This window comes from Capsicum annuum, chromosome 4 (assembly GCF_002878395.1).
Source record: "Capsicum annuum cultivar UCD-10X-F1 chromosome 4, UCD10Xv1.1, whole genome shotgun sequence".
NCBI classification, from domain to species: Eukaryota; Viridiplantae; Streptophyta; class Magnoliopsida; order Solanales; family Solanaceae; genus Capsicum; species Capsicum annuum.
Genome location: NC_061114.1, coordinates 4,104,214 through 4,131,384, shown reverse-complemented (window position 1 = coordinate 4,131,384; position 27,171 = coordinate 4,104,214). Strand labels below are relative to the sequence as shown.

Here is a 27,171-nt window from a genome sequence, read left to right as displayed (position 1 = left end):
TTCTTGTTGAAAAACCCCACATACCTTGAATGATGAACTTTAGATCGATACTCATTTCTGAGATGTTAATCGTGCCTTTGAATGATGGTTCTTAATGTTCTTGAACAAGGAACTTGGAATCTTTAATAAACTTGCAGAATTAATGGTGAACTTTGGAGGTTCTTGAAGTTGGATGTAGGAGCTTAGCATTTTCTTTTTGAGGGAATTTAATGAAATATAACATATAATGCTTCTAATAGGCTTTAATATAGGGTTTGGATGGATTTTGGGTGAGGGGTAATGATCAAAGCGCCCCTACAAATAAAAAAATTCTCGAATCTGTCCTTTGGTGGACTGTTTTGACAGTCTGAAGTAGATCAACCATAACGTTTTACTCCGATATCCAAATTGGATGAAACTAGATTCATTAGATAGAGGACTCTCATATCTTTCCTTTGATGTATAGTATCTTATCCATATCATTGTGTATAAGGAGTTACGTTCGTTTGAATTTGACCTAAAAAATTGCTTTTGATAGGCTGAAGTAGATCGACCATAACTTTTTACTTCGATAGACAAATTGGATGAAACCAATTTCATTGGAAAGAGGACTCGTAGAGATTTCCGTTGATATATAATAGATCACCCATATCATTATGTACAAAGAGTTATGGTCATTTAAAGTTAGAGCAAAAATACGCCAGGCCTCGGTACTTTTTCCTGCATGTTTTACTGTTCACTACTATTCACGGTTCGATCGGAATGTTCATAACTCGTCGCTCGGGTGTACATTTTAGATGATCCACATATCGTTGGAAAGCTTATTCGATACTCTACGCAATGATGGGTCATAATCTAAGACATTCTGCATGAAAACTTTATAATTCATTCTATAAGATAGAACCCAACACGTTTACACACAAAATTTCAACGAAAAATTTCCCGTTTTATTACATCATCCCCCCTTGGAAAAATTCATCCTCGAATGATGCTAAACATGCCAAGATTAGGTAGGGAATAGAGAATACAGCTGAAACCATTCTTTAGACTCATCACCTCATCGTTTCTCACTCCGAATGCAACATAGAATGCATAAATTCAAGAAACTACACCTGAACAAATAATAAATGAAAGCCGAACTGCTGCAACTTTTATCAAAAGTGCATGATTTAGGAAAGAACAGTACCTTCATCTTGATCGGAGTTCGCGGAAAATAGGTACGGGTACTCGGATCGCATATCCTCCTCAGCTTCCCAAGTTGCACCCTCAACAAATTGGTTTCGCCACAACACCTTAACCAAGGGAACTTCTTTGTTCCTTAGTCTTCGGACACTGAAATCAAGAATCTCAACAGGAATCTCATCAAAAGAAAGGTTTACTTGAATGTCAGCACTCACAGAGGAATCCACTACCACAACATTGCTAATATGCTTTGTAAGCATGGAGACATAGAATATTGGATGAACAGAAGACAACTCAGAAGGCAACTCGAGCTCATAAGCTACCTTACCAATACGGCTAAGAATTTTGTAAGGACCAACATAACGGGGACTAAGCTTCCCCTTCTTTCCCAATCTCTTCACCCCCTTCATGGGTGAAATTTTCAGATACACTAGGTCACCAAGTTCAATCCGCATATGACTTCTGACGACTCTGCACAGTTTTCAACCTTTCCCTAATCAACTTAACTTTTTCCATAGCCTCAAATACTGAATCAGGACCACTCACAGCTGCTTCAGCCACCTCAAACCAACCTATGGGTGATCTACACTTCATCCCATATAAGGCTTCAAACGGAACCATGCCAATACTAGAGTGAAAACTGTTATTGTAAGCAAACTCTATCAACGGTAAGTGATCATCCCAATTTACCTTAAAGTCAAGTGCATAAGCTCTTAACATATCCTCTAAGGTCTGGATGGTCCGCTCAGCCTGACCATCGGTCTGCGGATGAAAAAAAGAACTCAAAAGCACTTGGGTACCAAGACCCTTCTGTAAAGCTTTCCAAAATTGCGAAGTGAACTGAGTACCCCTATCCGAAATGATAGACAAGGGAACTCAATGCAGTCTGACTAGCTCTCGGATATACAATCTAGCATAATCCTCAGCAGTATATGAAGTATGAACAGGCAAAAAATGAGCAGACTTAGTCAACCTATCAACCACAACCCAAATGGAGTAATGATGGCATCGGAAAAGAGGTAAACCAATCACTAAATCCATATTTATCTCTTCCCACTTCCAGGTAGGAATACTAAACTCTTGCATCATACCACCAGGTCTTTGGTGTTTAACCTTAACCTGTTGGCATGTTGCACACTTAGCTACAAATGCTGCTATATCTTTCGTCATGCCACTCCACCAATACATTTCCCACAAGTCTCGGTACATCTTAGTGGCACCAGGATGAATAAAATATCGCTCCCCGTGCACTTCAGCAATAATCCTCTATCTCAGATCATCAACATTTGGGACACACAATCTACCCTGCAATCTCAACACACCATCTCCCCCTTGGGAAAAAACCTCTACTTTTTGGTCCTTGACTGACTCCTTCAGTCTGACCAAACTAGCATCTAAGTATTGATTTTCCTTCACTTTAGAAACCAAGAAGGATTCGGACCAACTCTGAACCCCTATACTACCTTCAGCAGAGTCAAACAACCTAACCCCTAATCTAGCCAAATGATGTACATCATGAGCTAACTCTTTCTTACCTTCTACCACATGCAAAACACTACCCATGGACACTCTACTTAGGGCATCCGCCACAACATTGCTCTTGCTCGGATGGTACAACACACTCATATCATAGTCCTTTAATAATTCTAACCATCTTCTCTACCTAAGATTCAATTCTCTCTGGGTAAACACATACTGCAGAGTCTTATGGTCAGTGAAAACATCAACATGGACACCATACAAATAGTGTCTCCAGATTTTCAAAGCAAACACAATAGCAACCAACTCAAGGTCATGGGTGGGGTAATATTTCTCATGGGTTTTCAACTTTCTAGAAGCATACCAGTAACAACATCGAGAGAGTCCTCTTATTCCTGGAGGGACAGTAAAGCATAGAATCTATTCTGGCGCTGCCCGTCAGCATTGCTTAAAGAGGCGCCCTAAGCTGGGGCTGGGCGAGTCGATGGAACTGGAGCACTAACAGTCTGAGTTTGGGTCTGAGGGTGATAGTCACGACGTCCTTGTCCATTCTGTGGACAATCTCTAACTCTATGACCCATGTCACCACACCAGAAATAACCCCTCTTCTCACCCCAACACTCCCCCGAATGAGCCCTACTACACTTAGAACACAGGGGACGATTTGGCTTACTGCCAGAACTGTACTGGGACCTGGATGCATATGACCTACAACTTTGCTCCTGCCAACCTTTAGGCACATGAGCACTAGCAGATGATGGTGCTGGCATAGATGAATGATCTTGATACTGAGGGTGATTCCCTCTTTGCGATCTAGTCTGACCCTGTCTGTGCTGCTCGGACCTAGCTCTCTTATTCCCTCTCATTCTATCTCTCTTCTTAATCTTGTCTGCCTCAATCTTTTGGGCATGAGTCATCAGCCTAGAAAGATTCATCTCACTATTCAGCATAGCAGACCTACACTCCTTAACCACATAACTAAACACTCCAGGAACAAACTTACTCACACTAGTTCGATTATCAGCCACTAAGTCAGGAGCATACTTGGCCAACTAATTGAACTTTAGACAGTACTCCCTAACAGTCATAGAGCCCCATCGCAGGTTCATAAACTCTTCCACCTTCGCCTCCCTCATCTCTAAAGGGAAAAACTTATCCAGGAATACATCCTGGAACTCTTGCCAAGTTGTAAAGACAGCTCCCTCACCTCTACCTTTCCTCCAAAAAACAACCCAGTCATAACCAAGGTCTTTCAACCTATACACAGCCAACTCCACACGATGTTCCTCAGATACATGCATCACCTGTGCAATTTTCTGCACCTCCTCTAAAAACAACCATGGATCCTCATTAGACTTGGACCCATAGAATTCCAGCGGATTCATCCGCATGAAGTCATGGATCCTGGCAGTAGCTGAATCACCTCCCTACTGTAGTGGATCCAGGGCCGGGTTGGCCTGAACATTTGCAGTAACAGCTTGGAGCAGCACCTGAAAGGCTGCCTAAAATTCTGCATAAGACACATTTTCATTCAATGGGTCAGCGGGTTGAAGTTGCTGACCATTATTATTTCTTCTCGCTCGATGTGGAGGCATATTTCTGAAAGAGGAAAGCACGAATCACTAGTAGAGAGAGACAGTTTAAGTATGATAGACTTCTGAAAGAAAGAATCACACTTTTTCCTAAAACGTCTTGTAGCGTCTTGCTCATAGATGTGGCGCGCTACACACCAATGATCAAGACTCTACTTAACGAGGCTTGTCAGACTCCCTAGGACACCTTAAAACCTTAGGCTCTGATACCAAGTTTGTAATGCCCTAGAAAATGGGTCCCGGAGCGTCACACGGTGCTTGAGGCTACGAGTAGCCCTAAGCTAAACGTTTGAGCCATTTTCATTCAGTTCAACACAAATCAACGGGGTTTTCATAAATAACCCTCAAATATCAACAGAGTAATCATCATCCAAGAATAAAAGAATTTTAGAAAGATAACAAAATACGACTTATTAGTAAACTCCCAACATCTATTCTAGTCTGACAAGCCTCTAAGAAAATCAATAAGACCAGTGAGCCATTGAGACATGCCCCAACTGACTCATACTCAGTTATCAAATGTAAACAATTCCGTGAAACCAACATTAAACATCACGTCCTCGGAACATGAGAACTCACCACAATAGAGGATGTAGAACAGCGTGCCAAAAGAATCACTGTCGAACCTAGAACTGAGCACCTGAACCTACATTCTGAGAAAATACAGCCCACATTCGAAGATGTAGGTCAGTACCATGGAAAAGGACCGAGTATATGGGGGTGTATGCAGTTGCATGAACATCATCATCATAAATATTTATAAGAAATATGCAGGATGTATGAAAGACTCACATAGCCTGAAGAAAATCATCATAATCATGAGAGGATGAAATAAGTACAATAATACATGTGAGTTATCATATAATTTGTCAATCACTTTTAGTTCATTAAGAATATCAATTCTCATAATGTAAATATCATTTAAATCTTTCGAAAGATTAACTTTCACAATTCCACTTTCAAATCACTTCACCATTCATCATAGACACAAAGAAACACACACACACTTGGAGATCCTATAACCGACATAAACCATGTGAGCTACATGGAGTCCAACGTACAACCCACATTGGGGAGAGCCGTCCTATCCTTGCCATCGAAGTAGGACAATCGATATCAAATCCACACAAAATAGTGATCACTATATAAATCAGCCTCAGGCTCACTCCTATGGGGGCACGTAGTTCTAGTAAAGTAAGATCGCTTTATACCTTCCACTCGATGCTAAATATTTCTCTGAGACTTAGCTCAGATCATTTCAAAGACAATCCACAACAAACAATTTCAATAATATATAAATAAATATTGGGAGCTATCAAGCTTCCCATCTATCAAAATCAACCACGTTGTGGATTTCTTTCACACTCGAGTTCAAAATAACTCCATTAAGACCAAAAGTTCAAATCATTCAAATTATCTCAAATATTCAAAATAACGTGCTTATAACACACACTTTCTCAAAAAAAAAAACACAATTTTCAATGGGGATTCATGACCCAAATATCAAAATCAAGATAAATATCGTTCAAGATTCATGCTTTATATCTCCACACATGTAAATTCATCTTTCAAAATCATAAACATCAAGATTTCATAATAATCATCATAAGATATGGGTTCATGCTTCAAATTCGTAAAAATCAAATAAAAATCATGCCTTTGTAAAGAAAATTACTTTTGAGAACAAGAACAAAAGAGAGTTCTTATTGAAAAACCCCACATACCTTGAATGATGAACTTTAGATCGATACTCATTTTTCATATGTTAATCGTGCCTTTGAATGATGGTTCTTGGAGTTCTTGATCAAGGAACTTGGAATCTTGAATAAACTTGCAGAATTAATGGTGAATTTTGGAGGTTCTTAAAGTTGGATGTAGGAGCTTACCGTTTTCTTTTTGAGAGAATTTGATGAAATATAACATATAATGCTTCTAATAGGCTTTAATATAGGGTTTGGATGGATTTTGGGTGAGGGGGAATGACCAAAACGCCCCTAAAAATAAAAAAAATCTAGAATCTGTCCTTTGGTGGACTGTTTTGATAGCCTGAAGTAGATCAACCATAACGTTTTACTCCGATATCCAAATTAGATAAAACTAATTTCATTAGAAAGAGGAATCTCATATCTTTCCGTTGATATATAGTATCTCACCCAGATCATTGTGTATGAGGAGTTATGATCGTTTGAAGTTGACCCAAAAATTTACTTTTGATAGGCTGAAGTAGATCGATCATAAATTTTTACTCCGATAGACAAATTGGATGAAACCAATTTCATTGGAAAGAGGACTCATAGAGATTTCCGTTGATATATAGTAGACCGCCCAGATTATTATGTACAAGGAGTTATTATCATTTAAAGTTAGAGCAAAAATATGTCAAGCCTCAGAACTTTTTCCTGCACATTTTACTGTTCACTACTATTCACGATTCGATCAGAATGTTCATAACTCATCGCTCGGGTGTCCGTTTTGGATAATCCACAAATCTTTGGAAAGCTTATTTGATACTCTACGTAATGGTGGGTCATAATCTAAGACATTCCACACAGAAAATTTATAATTCATTCTAGAAGATAGAACCCAACACGTTACTCATAAAATTTCAACGAAAAATTCCCGGGGTATTACAGATATCAGGACTTCCGAAATATAGAAGGCTCACCAAGTGACTCTACGATCCTGTCTAAGGAAATCTACTGATTTTTTGGACCCCTAGATTGTGCCTCCAAACCTGGGAGGGAAGGGGGTCAATACAAAAGTACTGGTACGCAGAGATATCAAAACAAAACATAATATTTTTACAAAATATAGTTGAGAGCCATTATAAAGCAGTTTCATATCAAATCATTTTAAAACACATGGGCGTAATGTAATTTTTTCAACAACAATGCAATGCAGCTGAGCTAGGTGGAATGCCCTACATATCACATTTACACCAACTATCAAGCCTCAGTTGCCGCCGAGATTAGAGTATAAGTGAGGGGAAGACACACAAGATCACACAACAGGGTGTCTCGACCCAATCGTAGTGCACAAGATCACAAAGCAGGGCTCCTAACCATAGTCCCAATTTGGGAATGACATAAAGTCAGGTACGCAAGATCACAAAGCATGGTACCAAGTTCCCATGTCGGCAAACACGATTTCTAGCAATGAGCCCTTATACTCAAATGCCTTCTTTGGGCATCCACCTATCTCATGTAAAATCAGTGCATTCAAATTTTATCTGATTCAATCACAAATCATATTCTGTAGGGTATCGTCATACCCAACTTGTAAGCCATCAATATCACATCATTCAACTATTGTATTCAACATGTTTCAACACAAATAACCCTCTCGTTTTCAAGTCAAAATCATATCAATTCTCAAAACATTTCATGTCATGCTTTTCAAGATGTTTTCAAATAATTTAGATCATATGAACATTTAAAACAAATTCACATCAAGAGAGGGATTCCATATCATTCATGCTCTCAAGTTAACATCTTTTTGGAATACATGCATATATATATATATATATATATATATATATATATACCATATATCAAATCACTTTGGAATTAGGCCTAAAGACCAAATCAATATCATAAAGATGCTTGAAACATGTTTATATTCATAATTTGAAAAGCCCCATTTTTAAAACATGAATTTTTAAGCCCATGAGATTTTTCAGATAAACCCACATACCTCTATATGCGAATATGATAGGTGCTTCTTGAAGCCTACGTTGAGAGGATTTCAAATACGCAATTAGCTTCTAAAACCCACGGTTGAATCTTGAGTTGCTTGGGTTTTTATTTTGAAACCCAAGAGAGAGTTCTTGAATAATTTTGATGAATGAATGTGTATTTTGGGGTCTTTGGGAACTAAATTTCATGTTTATGGCTAAATAAGGGTGGGAAAAGGACCATTTTGCCCCAAAAATGGAGTGTTTAAGTCACTTGAAACCTTTACATAGGAGCCGCCTATTCTATCACCTATGTTTTCCAGTGGCCATGTGCGATTGGTTCGGCGATGCATACTACTTTGAAAAGCAATAACTTCTTCCTCGGGTGTTGGATTTTAGCAAAATTGGTATCGTTGGAAAGCTAACTCGAAGACCTATCATTTGACAAATAGTAGGCTCTCTAATTCTACATATACATAGAGTAATGGTCGATGGAAACTGAGACAAATTCAACGTCCACTAAAACTTAATCGATCGAAATAGTTTCAACTCATCCTTGAGTTGAAGGACCTCTACGATCTAAATTCAACGTTGAATGGATTCACATACTACAAGAATAATTAACATGCCATATTGGCATAGGATTTATGGCTTCGGGATTATCAACGCATCGAAATCATGGTCTATATTATAGCCCAAAATGAGGGGCGTTAAAAGAATAATTCAGTTCGGGTCTATATATGTAGGAGCGACGATCTAAACTCTAGACCAAAAATATGGGGTGTTACATTATCTCCCTCTTGGGATCATTCGTCCTTGAATGATGGGTAGGAACATATTGAACCTTGGAGGTATGGAATAACGTGGACATGATATGTTTCTGTAAGAAAGAATACACTGATCTGAAACATGACTATAAGACTGGAACTACTGATGTTCCAAATTCTTATACCGGACGAGCATATCTGATGCATGGAATACACGACTGAAGCTACTCATAAGCTTAGTTCTCATAATGAACATGCATACCTGATGCATGGATTTGTTACTGAGTTGCTCTTATAAGCGCAGAACTGAATACACTGATAAGCTAAACTTTTTCTATTGGACATACATTTCTAATACATGCATATCTGACTGAACTGACGTATGAACGTATGACTGAATACTCAATGATAACTGGTGCAGAGCTTGTAATAAGAATTTATGCTTACAACTGAATCGGGTATCTCCCCTTTACGACACTATGTGCCTCTATGAATGCTCAATTCACTAGGATACTCGAAAAACTGAGATGATGGACAAGGCATCTACGAATTGAATCATAACTGAACATCTGAAATCTGAATTTAATGCATGAAGCATGAATTGGGCTATACTCATAACTACTGGTATACTCTATCTTGGAATAGTAACAATTCTGATATTTCTAGTAGCATGAATAAGTGCAAAGACGAGAAACCAAGTCATGCGAATCTGACTGCTAAACTAACTTATTGGCCATACAGACTGAATTGTACTACACCCTCATACTTAACTGGAGTATCTCTTCAACACAATTCTCTAAAGAAATTCTAGCGGTAATAGGGAGCCATGAATCTTGGGTATCGAGGAAATCACAACATTGACACTACTCTGCAGTCTGGAATATAGACATATAACTCCTAGATTAGGATAGAATTTTCAGACCTTTGGTAATACAACTTCTTACTTTCAGGCTTAGCGCACTTCCCGAATATCCCTTAGCGATACTATTCCCTATAAATATCATATTCATTCAACTCAGCTTAAAATTCTCATATGAGCATTGACAAATCTTTCTACAAATGTCAAAAATAACTTAATCCTTTCGCCGTGATGAAGCCTAACTCTAAGTCACAAAAATACAACATGCCAGACCACGCTATTATTCTAAACCATATGATGCAATCTTCTATATCTCCTTTAAAGATCACATCCTAAGTATGACATGTCTTACCACTTCAATGACTACTCTGAACTCTTAATATGAAGTCGCTAATGCATATTGCGACCTTCCACAACAATCCCAAAACATCATTCAAGCCTAATTTATAACCACATGTTAACTTTAAGGCAATCACCCATAAATACATACTTCACATAGTTTCTAAACTATTATCAATATAACTCCCACGCGCTATCCTAAAAACATACATACACAAACTTTTCCACTAACCATCACATATATCAAAGACTTGGCCCCCAATCTTACTTCATACTTATGGCCTTATCTAAAGAAGTATACTATGATCTTCCATCAACAAGAACATTTACATCATCACCACTATCATTGCATAGGAAGGGTCACTAAAAGGTTAAAACATAAAAACCTCAAGCGTGAAAAGATCTTTATACGGGGCTAAGCACACTATAAAGAGTGAGTACATGCGTCATGAGTTGCATGACCTCAATTAGAGTTCATAACATAAGGAATGTGATTCCGACTACTTGAATGAACTAGAACTCATTATCTTGGAACTGGAAGAGTACGTGACTCTCTATCATATACCGGAATCATGAACTATGATCACAGAACTGAATCGTAAGGCATGAGTAAGCATCCGGATAACTAAAAATATACTGAGGTAGGAATGGGTTGAGATCCACCCTCACTTTTTGATGTTCTAAATCATACTGCATCACTACTAGAATCTGAGAGCATTACTTGGTCATTCGTTCTATCATCTTTCCCTCAGCTTCATGTCATCATCTAGAGTTTTGGAGATCCTTTACCAGATTCTAACTGAACTACACTTACTGCACTCTAGGGTCTGAAAAAAAATGACAATGCATGCATATCATAGAACTTCACCCGAATGACTACCTTCTGGGATACATTAGTTTGCACACTTATTTCTATCAGTTCAACCTTCAAAACTAAAACTTAGATTCTAACACTTAACATAGATATCACCAAGCCTTTGATGAACCAAACCCCTTTCGACATAGTGTACTAATATCGTGACTCCCAACTTATGCCTCATTACTATGAGAATCAAGATCATATAAAAGGCTCAACACTATCAATCAAAACTCTTTAACCCAACTATTTAGAACCCATATAACATCTACTAGTCTTTCCCCATCTAGCAACTCAACGGTACTACTAGTACACGCAATATGTAATAGCCTTAGAAGGAATGCCGCAACCTCATGTCACCTTAGGCATACTTCTACATCACACATAAAATATCATACATCACTATGAATCAAATAAACTTAATCTATTGCATGCACCGTTTAAGCCTATTAGATCACTTCTATACAACTAGTATTCATTAACCAAGATATCTTCACATCCACCTTCATGGACATCAACTATTCAAACTTAATATCTAGTGCTATGCATGATTTACAACCCAACCTTACAAAAAAATTTTACTTGGAAACTATAAATGAACATCACGAAACACTAGTGCACTAGAACTTCATAACCACAATAATCGATCATGACCTAATGGTTATCCTTATCATAATCCATTAGCATGTACTATTTCATCACCTCAACCCTACTAATTCAATCCCACAAAACATGCATCATCCAACTCTTGCCACTATTTACCACCATACCATTTAAATTCAAGCCTATAGTTTAGTATGAATCATCTACCACCAATGAAGAATGCACTATAATTTAAATATACTAATCCATAAAATTGGGACATTCTATCCCAAATACTTCAAAATCTGCTACATACCTTCTCATAAGTAGTACTAGTTTACAACTACCAACAAAAGAAGGTCAAGGGGTAAGGTCACATAATGGACATGATCAACCTTAATCTTATATTATAACCCCATACAATCTTTTCTACTTATACGGATTTCTCACCTCATACTTACTCACTCAATCATACATTTAGACTGCCTTTAAATTCCTCAAACAACCATGAGTCTATAATCATAACTTACTCGCTCATATAGCCATTTTCACATTCAAGCAACGAATAAATCACCCTGACTAACAACTCCTTGTCTACCTTATACTAAACTAACACACAAGGAGGAATCATATCTATACCGGCCTAATCTCATGCAACCAGATTCAGCTATACATACATTAAACCTACACAAGAACAATAAGTTGGACAACAACTTGCTAGTGAATCAAAATAGGCCTCACACGGCTTCACTAGACTTTGATTTTGTATTTTGAACAAGAAAATGGGATGAATGACAAGTTAACTATGCTAGTGAATCGAAAGAGCCCCACACGGCTTCACTAGACTTTATTTTTCAACAACACTTTGATGACAATATTTCATGAGATAGAGATTTGATACGCAATATTCAATGAATTAAGAATACACATCTTACTCTGTAGAAATAAAATCAGAGCCAAATACTTCCTCTATGGACTACCATACAGTCCACACATGCTGCTAGCTACCAAATTAGTTTATCACTATAAAGGGGTAAATCATCCTCACTCTGACTTCTAACTTTGTGACTTCACATCACCAACTTCTTGGTCTAATTTCATTACCAATAGGTCATGACAACAATACTTTAAAACACACTACTATTCAGGTGGAAATACAGTTCCAATATTTTGCTACACCTTATTACCTCTAAAGTGTGACACTGGCAACATAAGTTCTGAAAAGAACTTAATACACTTAATACTGTAGGCTGAAAAATACGATTTCATCAAAATCAAGGTTCACACTAGATCCAACACACTTTGAAGCACTAACGGACTCTTCTCAAGTCCTTGCAAAAATCTTATATGATTCGATTAGAACGAACCATACCATTTAGACTCTAAACTTCTATACTTGAATTGGCCCAATGCTGAGACATATCTGAGAATGTCCTAGTAAGGAAAGAATTAGGATGAGTGTTACTTTCATAAGGACGACACCATAGCACGAATTTGAGTATGAAAGAGGAACATTCTGACTCTATTGCATGAACTAGAACATGAAGAAACAGAGAAATTCTGACTCTATTGCATGAACTAGAACATGAACTAGTAGCCTCCTGCTTATAAGTGTAGCACGCTACACACCCATAAACAAGACTCTACCCGACGCGATTTTGCAAACACCCTAGGACCATGAACCATGCTTTGATACCAAGTTTGTCACAACCCGAATCGGGGCCCTGACTGTGACAAGTATCCCGAACCATAAAGATCCGAAACACCCCTATCTGTCTGGTAGTCATGCACATAATTCATATGATAAAAAATGCAAAAGATACACAATATAACGGAAACATGGTCAAGAATCATGCGAAAGTAATAATGGGGAATAATGTCCCACAATCTCAACACAACATCTCTATAACGTCTGCGAAATCTCTACTACATGACTAAAATAAATATCTATCTGAATATTGGGTCAAGGCCCCCAGTAGACCCAAAACTAATAAATGATAAATGAAACTGCCAGATATCAAGCCTTCCGAAATATAGAAGGCTCACCAAGTGACTCTACGAATCTGTCTAAGGTAATCTACTGATTTTCTGGACCCCTAGACTGTGCCTCCAAACCTGGGAGGGGAGGGGGTCAATACAAAAGTACTGGTACGCAGAGATATCAAAACAAAACATAATATTTTTAAAAAATATAGTTTAGAGCCATTATAAAGCAGTTTCATATCAAATCATTTTAAAACACATGGGCGTAATGTAATTGTTTTCAACAACAATGCAATGCAGCTAAGCTAGGTGGAATGCCCTACATATCACATTTACACCAACTGTCAAACCTCGGTTGCCGCCGAGATTAGAGTATTAGTGAAGGGAAGACATACAAGATCACACAGCAGGGTGTCTAAACCCAATGGTAGTGCACAAGATCACAAAGTAGGGCTCCTAACCATAGTCCCAATTTGGGAATGACATAAAGTCAAGTACGCAATATCACAAAGCATGGTACCAAGTTCCCATGTCGGCAAACACGGTTTCCAGCGATGAGCCCTTACACTCAAATGCCTTCTTCGGGCATCCACCTATCTCATGTAAAATCAATGCATTTAAATTTCATCTGATTCAATAACATATCATATTCTGTAGGGTATCGTCACACCCGACTTGCAAGCCATCAATATCACATCATTCTTCTCATTCAACCATTGTATTCAACATGATTCAACACAAATAGCCCTCTCATTTTCAAGTCAAAATCATATCAATTCTCAAAATATTTCATGTCACGCTTTTCAAGATGTTTTCAAATAATTTAGATCATATGAACATTTAAAACAAATTCACATCATAAGAGTGATTCCATATCATTCATGCTCTCAAGTTAACATCTTTTTGGAATACATGCATATATATATATATATATATATCATATATCAAATCACTTTGGAATTAGGCCTAAAGACCAAATCAATATCATAAAGATGCTTGAAACATGTTTATATTCATAATTTAAAAACCCCTATTTTTAAAACATGTATTTTTAAGCCCATGAGATTTTTGAGATAACCCCACGTACCTCTATATGTGAATATGATAGGTGCTTCTTGAAGCCTACATTGAGAGAATTCCAAATATGCAGTTAGTTTCTAAAACCCACGGTTGAATCTTGAGTTTCTTGGGTTTTTATTTTGAAACCCAAGAGAGAGTTCTTGAACAATTTTGATGAATGAAGGTGTATTTTGGGGTCTTTGGGAACTGAATTTCATGTTTATGGCTAAATAAGGGTGGGAAAAGGACCATTTTACCCCAAAAATGGAGTGTTTAAGTCACTTGAAACCTTTACATAGGCTCCGCCTATGCTATCGCCTATGTTTACATAGGCGCCGCCAATGCTATCACCTATGTTTTTCCAGTGGCCATGTGTGATTGGTTAGGCGATGCATACTACTTTGAAAAGCAATAACTTCTTGCTCGGGTGCCGGATTTTAGCAAAATTGGTATCGTTGGAAAGATAACTCGAAGACCTATCATTTGACACATCGTAGGCTCTCTAATTCGACATATATAGAGAGTTATGGTCGATGGAAGCTGTCACAAATTACATCGACTAAAACTTAATCGATTGAAATAGCTTCAACTCGTCCTTGAGTTGAAGGACCTCTATGGTCTAAATTCAAGCTTGAATGGATTCACATACTACACAAATAATTAACATGCCATATTGGTATAGGATTTATGGCTTCAGGATTATCAACACATCGAAATCATGGTCTATATTGTAGCCCGAAATGCGGGGCGTTACAAGAATAATTCAGTTCGGGTCTATATACGTAGGAACGACGGTCTAAACTCTAGCCAGAAAATATGGGGTGTTACAATCTCGGTATAATTGTAGCAATTTTCGAACAAACAACGGGGACACCCATTCTTTAAAAAGACTATTTCTAGCTAGTTCTAGGCCAGCATATTCTCTTGCTAGCTCTATTGTAGAAAGAAAAAGAGTGGTAAAAAGTGGATTGCAATTCCTAAAATTTCCTCAAAAAAGAAAGTAGCAACTATTTATAAAAAAAACACGTGTCGAAATTAATGAGTCCACTGCCATGTCGATTGAACTTTATAGGCAAATAAAGTGGTCACACGCCTTCTGACGATTGTATTTAACACTTGATCTAGTCAGTTACAAGATATTTTTTTGATAAATAATTGATGATAGTTAAAATAGAAAACACAAACAACTCATAGTAGATATAGATTTCATTTCAAAATATTCTAGAAAATTTTTACCAAATTCACAATAAAAATTAATCTCACGAAATTCAAACTGTACCACATAAATTGACACATAGAGAATACATTCAATTCGATTTGCTTAGGTCACGAGATTATATAAGACCAACTTATTAAATGATTCAAGACCCAAAGAATGGTATATATCTAAGGTAAGACTAATGTATTTCTGTAAGATGTCATTTCCGTAACTTCTACTCGCTTCGTTTTAAGAATAATGACAGAAAAAAGACTCTTGAATCTTGTCGTCTTAAAATAAAGATGTATAAAATATATCAAAATGTACGATATTAAATATGTTATGTCGAAATTTTGAAATTAAAAAATTATTTAAAAAATAATCTTTTTTTTAAACTAATTAAAAAGAAAAATAGTTTTTTTTTCTTAAAATGAAGGGGAATCTAAAACCTCACAACTACTTTACCTGTCACTATTCACACATTACCCCCAGCTAATTAACCCGCTGAATTTTGAAATAAAAACCCTAGCCGCCACAAAATTCCCTCAACAATGGCGGCGTTCACACTTACTCTCCCTCTTTCTCCACCCAATTTTCTCTCATCAGACACCAATTCCCCAATCGGCACAGCTTACACAAGCCATTTAAGCCGTTTCCGTAACCTTAGCTGATCCATTTCCTGTTCGGTTCATCCAGAGAAGGAGCCATTTAAGCCGATAATAGAGGAAAAGATTCTAGAAGCAGTAGCCGATTTTAACGGAGCCGAAAAAAGTATACCGTGTTTGAGAACTTATGAGAATGATTTAGCTAGACTTACGTTGATTGGCGGTGTTGATTTTCAGCAAGCACTTATGGCTGCGGTGGCGTATGGTGGTGAAGCTTCTGGTGAACATATTGTTGCTGGTGTTAATGCTATGGTTGTTGAAACATTGTTTCCAGGGTATATGAATGAGCGCAGTATTGTATCTACTAGATTGGTGAGTAAGTTTATGTAGGAAGTAGTGAGATATAGTTGTTATGTTGGTATTTGAATTGGTATAATACGTAAACAGACACTTAATTTCGAACTCAGCCGAAAAGTAATGACCAATTTTGATAGTGCACATCTATATACCTCAACTCGTCTCCTTTGAGTTTGTTGAACGCTAATAACAACAACAACATACCCAGTGTATTCCCACATAGTGGGTTTTGGGGATAGAAATGTGTATGCAGACCATAGCACTACCTACCTAGGATGAAGTAGAGAGGTTGTTTCCAATAGACCCCCGACTCAAAACAGATAACAGTATAACAAACAAAAAACATAAAAGCACACGACAAAATGAGATAACATACAACTAGCTAATACAGGAAATCAGACAACCATAAGATACCAAGAAAACTCCTGGCGGAGACAGAGCACTCTTCTCTACTATAAAAGACGAACTCCTACCCACTATCCCTCTGCCCTAATCCGCGTCCTCCGTAAGCTGTAAATGCACCATATCATGCCTAATCACCTCCCTCCAATATTTCTTCAGCCTACGTCTACCCCGTCTAAAATCATTGGTAGCCAGTCTTTCACACCTCGTCACCTCCTAACTTACAAACTGATCATATAGACACCTTTATAGACACCTTCAAGATTTATGTGATATGTAAGTTTCGGGGGAGTGTTTAGTTGCCCATTGAAATGAAGTTGATGTAGGAAGTACTAACATAGTTGTTGTACTGATAATTGAATAGGCATAATACATGAATATATACTTACATTTGGCCTCAGCTGGAAAGTAAGGCCTTCAATTTTGATACTGCATCTATATATCTTAACTCGTCTCCATTGTGTTAGTTGAAAACTCCAACTTACAAAATAATCGTATAGACACCGTCAATATTTATGTAACATGTAAGTGTGGGGTAAGTGTTTAGCTGCCCATTGGAACGAAGTTGATGTAGGAAGTACTAATATAGTTGTTGTGTTGATAATCGAATAGGCATAATACATGAACGTACACTTACATTTGGCCTCAGCTGGCAAGTAAGGACTTCAATTTTGATAGTGCACATCGATATTCCTTAACTCGTCTCCATTGTGTTAGTTGAACACTCCAACTTGCAAAATGATCATATAGACACCTTCAAGATTTATATGACATGTAAGTATTAGGGGTGTGTTTAGTTGCCCATTGAAATGAAGTTGATGTATGAAGCACTAATATAGTTGTTTTGCTGATAATTGAATAGGCATAATACATGAACATACACTTACATTTGGCCTCAACTTGAAAGTAAGGACTTCAATTTTGATAGTGCACATCGATATACCGCAACTCGTCTCCAAATTTTGAAATAAAAACCCTAGCCGCCACAAAATTCCCTCAACAATGGCGATGTTTACACTTACTCTCCCTCCCCCTCTACCCAATTTTCTCCCACCGGACACCAACTCCCCATCGGCGCAGCTTACACAAGCCAATTAAACTATTTTCGTAGCCTTAGCCATTCCATTTCCTGTTCGACTCAGCCGGAGAAGGAGCCATTTAAGCTGATAACAGAGGAGAAGATTCTAGAAGCAGTAGCCGATTTCAATGGCACCGAGAAAAGTATACCGTGTTTGAGAACTTATGAGAATGATTTGGCAAGACTTACGCTGATTGGCGCTGTTGATTTTGAACAAGCACTTACAACTGCGGCAACGGATGGTGGTGAAGCTGCTGGCGAACAGATTGTTGCAGGTGTTAATGCTATGGTTGTTGCAACGTTGTTTCCAGGGTATATGCGCAGTACTGTATCTACTAGATTGGTGAGTAAGTTTATGTAGGACGTAGTGATATATAGTTGTTATGTTGGTATTTGAATTAGTATAATACGTAAATGGACACTTAATTTTGAACTCAGCTGGAAAGTAATGACCAATTTTAATAGTGCACATCTATATACCTCAACTCGTCTCCTTTTGTTGAACACTAACAATAACAACAACATACCCAGTGTATTCCCACATAGTGGTTGTTTGGGGAGAGTAATGTGTACGGAGACCATACCACTATACATACCCTGTATTCCCACATAGGGAGCGGGGTCTGGGGAGGGTAATGTGTACGCAGACCATTCCACTAACTAGGATGAAGTAGAGAGGCTTTTTTCGATAGACCCCCCAGATCAGGCTAGATAACAGTATAACAAACAAAAAACATAAAACACACAATAAAATGGGATAACACCCTGCTAACTAATACAGGAAACGTGATAACCAAAGGATAATACTATAAACTATCTATTCGAAATCACAGACATCACCGAAACACCACAAACAAGAAAACTCCCGACGCAAACAAAAACACTCTCCCCTACTGTTACAGACGAAATCCAACCCATTGACCCTCTACCCCAATCCACGTCCTCCACACCTTCCTATTAAGGGTCATGTCCTCCGTAAGCTGTAACTGCTCCATATCATGCCTAATCACCTCTCTCCAATATTTCTTCGGCCTACCTCTACCCCGCCTAAAACCATCGATAGCCAACCTCTCACACCTCCAGCTTACAAAATGATCATATAGACACCTTCAAGATTTATGTGACATGTTAGTGGCAGGATAGTGTTTAGTTGCCCATTGAAATGAAGTTTCTGTAGGAAGTACTAATATAGTTGCTGTGCTGATAATTGAATAGGCATAATCCATGAAAATACACTTACATTTGGCCTCAGCTGGTAAGTAAGGACTTCAATTTTGATAGTGCACATCTAGACCCGTCAACTTGTCTCTATTGTTTCTACTGGATTGGTGAGTTTATGTACAAGTACTACTCCTTCGGTTTCAATATATAAATCATTTGGTTGGGAACAAGTTATTCTGGGATTAATTATCCCGGTATTAGCTATTCCTGGATAAGTTATTGTGTCCGGTGTATTCGAGTGAACACAATACTGTTACTACTAGATTGGTGAGTTTATGTCGGAAATAGTGATACATAGTTGTGCTGATATAGTTTGAATAATTATACTTCACTTGTGCATATGTTGAATTATGTGCACATGTCTAAAAATATCATGACTGCATTCACAATCAAATTTAAACTGTTTGAGTCTCAAAAGTTAAACCATATCTTCATTTTTGTGGCGAAGTTCAATACCCTTGCTTATGTTTATTGCATTGTATTATGACGGTTGTAGTGTGTCAAATGTTTGACATCTGGCAGTTCTTACCAACAAGAAAGGTTATGGAGAAAGCTCAAAAGCTTAGAAGTACTCTAACTAATGAGATGCTTTCCGGCACGACGTCTACTAATATACTTGCCATGACATTTAGACAAGTGACTCTGCAACATCTTTGGAACTTTGAACTAGTACTTTTTATACCAGTAGCAGAAAGAAATATGGATGATCTTGAAACTCCGAGAGAGGTGGGGAGCTTTTTTAATGTCTTTATCTTTTTATTTTGTCTTTCCTTTCATTTTGTTCTTTTATAATATCGAATTTATAATTTTTGCTTTGCAGGTGCTAGATACTGATAGGTTGAGTTCTGTTATTCCTTTCCTATCAGCAGGTACCTCCATCTTTTGCCATCACCTTATCAGATGAACGAGTCATTTCTTTTATTACAGATGTTATTTGTATTTCTGCTCTCGAAAGCACTAAAAGACATCTGTTTGATGAAACTCCTGGAGGAGTAGCAAAGAAGTTTTTCCCCTGGTTTCACAAACATAAAAGCATTATCTCAAAAGATTCCGCTGTTACTCTATACAACTTAATGGAATGTGAGATAGTTGCAAATGCCGATATTTTACTCCAGAAATTTTCATCAGAAAGGGCGAATTACAGACCAAGGGAGGGAAGATGGATGGTCATTTGGTTAACTTCAAATGCATACTCCAAACTGGAACAAACTGCAGGCCCTGAACTTATTGCTTGGCTTAGTGAGTATGTACCTGCTTACAAATTGCAGATTGATGCTGAGAAACTTGGCAATGTGAAATTTGAAGGGTGGAAGGAAACAACAACAAACACATGGGAGGTTTTCCTAACTCACTCCCAAATGGTAACTCCATGTTCTCTTCATTTCTGTTTCATGCATCACATTTAGGGTTAATGAAATGCTTATTATACAACAGATACTTCATCAAAAAGTATCTTATAAAGATAACTCAGGTAGTTCCTTTGTCTTTAGGTACTAGTTAGTCATAAGTTACTCGAATACACATTATTTATCATTGGTGTTGATTTTGTTTTCATATTTGTGGACAGTTATCAATAAACCCATACATATGGTAAGTATTTGTTTCACCGTCTTGTGCTTTGCTTTGTTGATTTGATTAATTCACAACCTTTAAATTCTCCAATATTTATCGGTGGTTTGCCTGCACTAAAGGAGAAAGAACCTTGTTACCCTATGGGGTAATCTAATTCATTGGTGGAGAATTTACTTTATGTCTATGGTTGCGCAATGAATGGTTGAAAAGTTTGATTACCTTAATCATTGGAAGATTTAACAATAGGAATGCACATATCATCTTGAATGGTCAGTTTTGCTCAGGCCATTTCTTGTTTCTCATTGGCCAATTGACTGGTCTTGCTATGTAGTTTAAGCTGTTAGGGACGTATGTATATAACAATTTTAGTTCCTTTTAAATACTCCCTCAGTTTCAATTTATCAGTCTTACTTTCCTTTTTAATCTGTTTAAAAAAATGCTTCTTTCCTATTTTAGCAACGCTTTAATTTTAACTTTCCACATGACGTGTTTAAGACCTCAACATTACCGGGTATCTTGATACACATTCTACATATCTTTATTTTAAGATCACAAATTTAAAAGTCTTTTCTGTTTTCTTAAACTTCGTGCCAAGTCAGCAAACAAACAAATTGAAATCGAGCGAGTAATAGTTACATGTGTGTTGGGTGAGGGTGGGGGACCTAGTGGAAAATTTGGACTAAGTTCCATTTTTCATTTTCATTTCCCCTTGGGAGCTCTGAGATAACTTTCTTAACATCTCTCTAGTTCCTTACTTATGGTTCCCTCTTTTTCATGTCAAGATTGTTTAGACAAAGTCGTAGATGCTAACTATATGACCACTTTAGTCTTCTAGCACCTTGGTTTTTATCATTAATATAGGCTTTTTATCCCTAAAGCATAAGGTTCTAAAATTGCAACCCTAACTTCTAACATTGAGACGTGTATTGCACCCAAGGGTGTGGCCTAGTGGTTCAATGAAGTTGCGTTGAGCACCATGAGTTCTCAGGTTCAATTTCCAACAGAGACACACTAAATGGTTTCTTCCCATCTGTTCTAGCCTTAGCCTTGGTGGATAGAGTTATTTGGTACCTGTTGTTGGTGGGAGGTGGCAGGTATCCCGTGGAATTAATCGAGGTACGCGCAAGCTAACCCAAACACCACGGTTATAAAAAAAAAAGTGAGACGTGTATTAGGTCATCCTTTTATTTTAGTTGATGATCCCTCCTAGTAGAGGTGTGTATCAACCGTGCAAGAAATTTGAGTGTGTGAAGTCAATATATTATTCTCCCAAGATGTTTCCAAATGCTTTTCCTTTTCGATCTGCTTATAAGACTCAGATGAAGATTTGATCGGATCTACTGGAAAAAAATCATTCCAATTCCACATTTGATGAGCATTGTAATTATTTCTAATAATTAACTTGTTTTATTTTTTCAGGTTGGTCTAACTGACATTCTAGATATATGTTATGAAGATGTCTATACACTTCCCTACAAGGAATTGTCATCGGGTGTTGTTGCAAAATCTTTCAAGGTATGGCATAGAATCTCCTAACATGCCTTCTTTATCTGTCACTATCCATGAACTGAGAATTTCTTCTATAACCAGTGGTAAACAAATACAGTTTTAATAAAGCACTCTCATTAGTTTGCTAGTTGAAGTGGTTTGGGTTTGATTGACTCATGAAGCCCTGAATGGCTAGTTCGTATCTTCTTTGATTTTGCCTTCGTTCACATTCATGCATTTCTATGTCAACTATGAATACAAGTTTTCTTTATCTAAATTGATTTCTTTAAGTACAAAAGATGTCTTCCGAAACCAAATGGATAATAATATTTTCTCCTTTTGGATTGTAGAGAAGCATTTCTATGTCAAAGGCAATCTCCATGGTCCTTGCAAGTGGAGTTTTTCTTGTTGCCATAAGAATTCTTGGTCAACGTTATCTTCCTCATTTCCCCATTAACAAGTATCCAGTCAACTCATCTGACATGATCTCTATTCAGCATCAGTCTATGGAATCTAGCGAGGTATGAATTTTATTAGTTCATCTAGTGTTGTCTCTTTCAAGTTCATTTTCGACTGTACTCTGCCTGCTGTACCTACTTCATTGGCTGCATCATATGAGGGGAGGTAAGTATATTGTGTTAAGAAGTTAACATGTAGTGGATGACGCATGCTTTGCATTATTGACCACTTTTATTGTTTTTTACGCTCTTAAAGTTGATTATCATTTTACCCTAGGCATTCTGTCTCTTTTTATCAGTAGTTAATGTTGTTCAATCATCACATTGCCAAGTGCTCGTTGTTAGGAGAATCAGGGAATTTTATCGTTGGCCTGGAGATGTAGTGGTGGGTTCTGGAAGCTCTGCATGGATTGGGGAGCTTCCGATGTACCTGAAGCATGAGATGGTTTCCAAAGATTCAGATCTTAATTCCAACTCAACCCCATCAGAAGGAATTGAAGATGAGATGAAAGCAGCTGCACAAGATATTGCTAGTTATCAGGTTTCTTATTAAATTGCAGTTTTCGGGTTTCTTTTTCTCTTTTTTGACATTCATGAACATAAAAGTGCAACATCAATTATAATAGTCATGGTTTGAATCAAGGACAACGGAAGGCTTTGCTCTGTTGTGAACATTTATCCAAATATATTCCATTGGGAATAAGTCAGAAATATAAAGAGCTAACCACTGTATTTTATGGACAAGCACAATTAAACAAGCTAGTTAACAAGCTCGGCTACTTGATCTAGCTTACATCACGCCGTAATCCTGTTCACAACTGTAGAGCCTCTTGATAAATGTTTCAAAATTTCTGCATTTAAATTTTAAGTGTTGAAGATTCTATTGTCATTGCTTCTCTTTTTTTCCCTCACCTCTTAGTTTTGATCTTAGTTTTTCTTTTCTTTTCAAGGCCTTTCTCTACCCTGCCAGATGAACATGGCTATAGATTTGTCATGAACGTTTACTCTATTAACTACTTATGTGTTTGTCATAGTTGACGTGCTTATATTGCCAATCAGGTTGTTTTATCTCGGGATGGTAAAATTGTTGAATTCTAACCTACAAATCGCGTTGCTGAAAATCAATGGGCAGCAAACCCTTTAGTGGAAGAGTTCTGTGGAAAGAGAAAACTTGTTCCTGGTAAATACAAACATTCACACTATCCTATTTCATGCTAAGCCTATGAAGATATTTGTTACTTAGCTTGAACGATTTTTGAATGCAGGCTTGATACATTGAGGTCTCAAGATGATAACCCGCCCCAATGATGTTGTTGTACTGGAATTATTGATGTCATCAAATCCCCAAAGTTCATTTGCTTTGGTCAGACCAGTTAACTGCAATTAGTATGTGAACATTTTTGCATTTGCCACATTCAATATTTGTACAATAGTTACAGTGCTGGGCAATATTTTTCCCTGGTATGAAGGATTAAGGGAAGTTAATGTTTCCTTTCTGTTTCTTCTTATCCGGTCCCCTCCTTAATATACTGTAATGTGAGTTCAGTTGGCATCGCTGCTGATGCGTAGTGTGGTTGAAGAACAACTTTTGTTTTATGCCGTTAATGCAAAAGTGGAAAAGTAACATTTTTGACATTTATAAATAGTTATTTTACTCTGTTTGAAATTCAAGAAACTTGACCAACTAATTAAAACAACAAAAGTATTTCATCGAAGAGCATATGCGATCTAGTGCTAGAATTATTCAATGTCGTGATAAATATTTGGGTTTGAATTTAAGTTGATATATATTATTTTTATATTTCTAACAATCAAGGGACTTCATCAATTTTATAAAAATCGTTGGACGTCCCTCGACCTTAATGTTGGTTTTCTTAAACTGCCCCCCCCCCCCCCTGCCCCTCTTTTGATGTTATTGAGTCTATCAATTTTACTTAATAAATAGAAGGCGTATGTCGATTTTGATCTATTTTTAATCGCGATACTATATTGTGAGAATTATTAACCATGGTGATTGCAGCGGCATTGACAAACCTTCACAATTTAATGCATTCTGTGGAGGTTATCACAACCACTACTATAAAATGGCCACACAAAAATTATCGAGTGTTAATTAAAATAAACACTGTAAAATGATCTTGTAATATTGTTATTATTAAGATCTCCATAATTAAACCTCCACAATTAAGCTCATATTTAGTAGTGGTGGAAAATAGTTAACAAAAATTCACAAAATACTTTAAACTTTTAAGAAATATAGGCTTACACGTTAACTTTATCACCGTATGATTGATTCATGTGATACTACAACCCTGACTCACATTAAGTTTAATCAAATGTATGCATTTGTTTCTTGAATTTTCATAAGATAGATTTTTGCGTTATCACGTCATTCTATAGGCTAATCTTGTTGTTATCTATTGAGAGCACTTCAAAAAAAATATTTGTCAGTTATTACTTGTATCCGTAAACAAGTGTAACTTTGATTATTTTACATTTAACTACAAAAAAACTCCATTGAAAATAGTTAAATTATTCGGCTACAAATTTTAAATTCTCTCTGTTTAAACCCTACATATTTTCTGCCAAAACTTCATTGTCACTAAATCACAGGTTGACTAGAGACAGTAAAATGAGTCACTAATTGATTATTTTATTAGTGACAAAAATTAATGTCACATTAAATATAAAATTTTGTGGCTGGAGCTTACCATATTTAACTACAAATTTTAATTTATTGCTATTGCAATAACTTATTTTTTGTGACGAATTTTTTGCGTATCCAAAATTATAACTAATTTAAGACAAATAATTGCTTGTCACAAATTGGATACATTATTAGTGATAAAATAATGGGTCATTGATAACTAAAATTCGTCACTAATAATTCCTAATAAATGGCACCAAATTAATTTTTGGTGGGAAACTTTAGTGGAACTTTGCTATGAAATCGTATGTTTCGCCACTAAAAATATGTTGCTCATGCAGTTAAAGACGAAATCTAATTTTTGTCACAAAAAGTGGATGATTAGTGACGAATTTTATGTCGTACTTAATAATTTCGTAGCTAAATTTCACTTTTGTTGTAATTGGAATATCTTGTTGTTTCAAATCACTTGTTTGTTGCAAGTATTTGCTAAATTAGTGGATTCATGTAAATATTTCTTTTTTTGTTTTGTTTTTGCACTTGATTTCCTCTTAATATTAATGTTGCAAAATGGTGGAACTTGTAAATATAAATTGACTAACTAAAACCAAATTAATCCTCTTGAAAATCTTTAGAAGAATAATTTTTTTTAAAATTGTTAGAGGAATTAACATTGTTATAAATCGGGCAGAGATAAAGCAAACCACAAATAAAATAATAAACAAGAACACACAGATTTACGTGGAAACCTTACGGGAAAAACCATGGGTAGAGGTAGAGGAATTTTACTATGAAAGTTAACGTTTCTTTGTTTTTGTTTCTTCTTCTTCGGTCCCCTCCTTAATATACTGTAATGTGATTTCATTTGGCATCGCTGCTGAAGCATAGTGTGGTTGAAGAACAACCATTGTTTTCTGGTGTTAATGCAAAAATGGCATTGTTGAAACAGAAAAAGGACAAATATATCTCCAAACTATGATAAATGGTGCATATATACCCTTTGTTATACTTTGGGTATACATATGTCTCTATCGTTAGTGTGAAATATACTCCCGTACCATGAAAAATGGTACGTATGTACCTTCCGTCATACTTTGCGTACACATATGTCCCTATTGTTTGAGTAAAATATACCTCCGAACCATGATAAATGGTACGTATATACCCCCATCATACTTTTAGTACACATATGTCTGTACCGTTAGTGGGAGGAGTATATACGTATCATTTCATTAGCTGTAGGGGCATATGTGCACCCAAAGTATGACGGAGGGTATATCCGTATCATTTATCATAGTTCGAGGGTATATTTGTCCCTTTCCCGTTATTGAAATGTGATAACTCTAAGGATTATAAGCATAATATCTGACGCTTATTGACACTAGCCAGATGTGGATTAGACAATCCATCAGTGATAACATCAACAGTCGAGTTTGTCTTAATAGCGATAAAGAGTACATAAACATGTCTTCACAAAACAACATAGCCAACAGGAAGTAGAGCTTCTGACTCAATCAAACATAATGGTCCACTCGTGCGTGGAATTCATGAGTGTGGAAAGCACATATACTCAATAGGCATCACAGGCCGACAATGTTGAACTAACAACAACTATATCACATTAAGCATGAACTTTTACCTCAACGAGATCTCCTTAGCACATACACAATTTAAGTGAATTAATACAAAGAAGTCAAATAATCATTGAGATCTATCCTTCCCACTCACCTCTTTAATATATGGAGGAAAGAATTCGTGGGTAGCCCGATGATCAACAACTAAATCTATGATAACT

The 27,171-nt window shown here is 36.8% G+C and overlaps 1 protein-coding gene across 10 annotated transcripts; it reads left to right on the top strand.

The window, feature by feature from the left end:
- Positions 1-16,025: 16,025 nt before the first annotated feature.
- Positions 16,026-24,372, top strand: LOC107869260. 10 transcript variants are annotated; one of them, XM_047410610.1, is made up of 9 exons: positions 16,026-16,525; positions 19,734-19,937; positions 20,032-20,080; positions 20,340-20,572; positions 22,203-22,298; positions 22,622-22,792; positions 23,075-23,270; positions 23,789-23,909; positions 23,995-24,372. In XM_047410610.1, exons 1-7 carry the CDS (start codon positions 16,400-16,402, stop codon positions 23,168-23,170), a joined length of 975 nt encoding a protein of 324 aa, XP_047266566.1. In that variant the 5' UTR covers positions 16,026-16,399; the 3' UTR covers positions 23,171-23,270; positions 23,789-23,909; positions 23,995-24,372. The 10 variants fall into 10 exon arrangements, with proteins under 10 accessions (XP_047266566.1, XP_047266558.1, XP_047266559.1 ...); XM_047410602.1 differs by lacking the exon at positions 20,032-20,080 and having other exon boundaries at positions 20,081-20,572; XM_047410603.1 differs by having other exon boundaries at positions 20,078-20,572; positions 23,084-23,270.
- Positions 24,373-27,171: the final 2,799 nt, after the last annotated feature.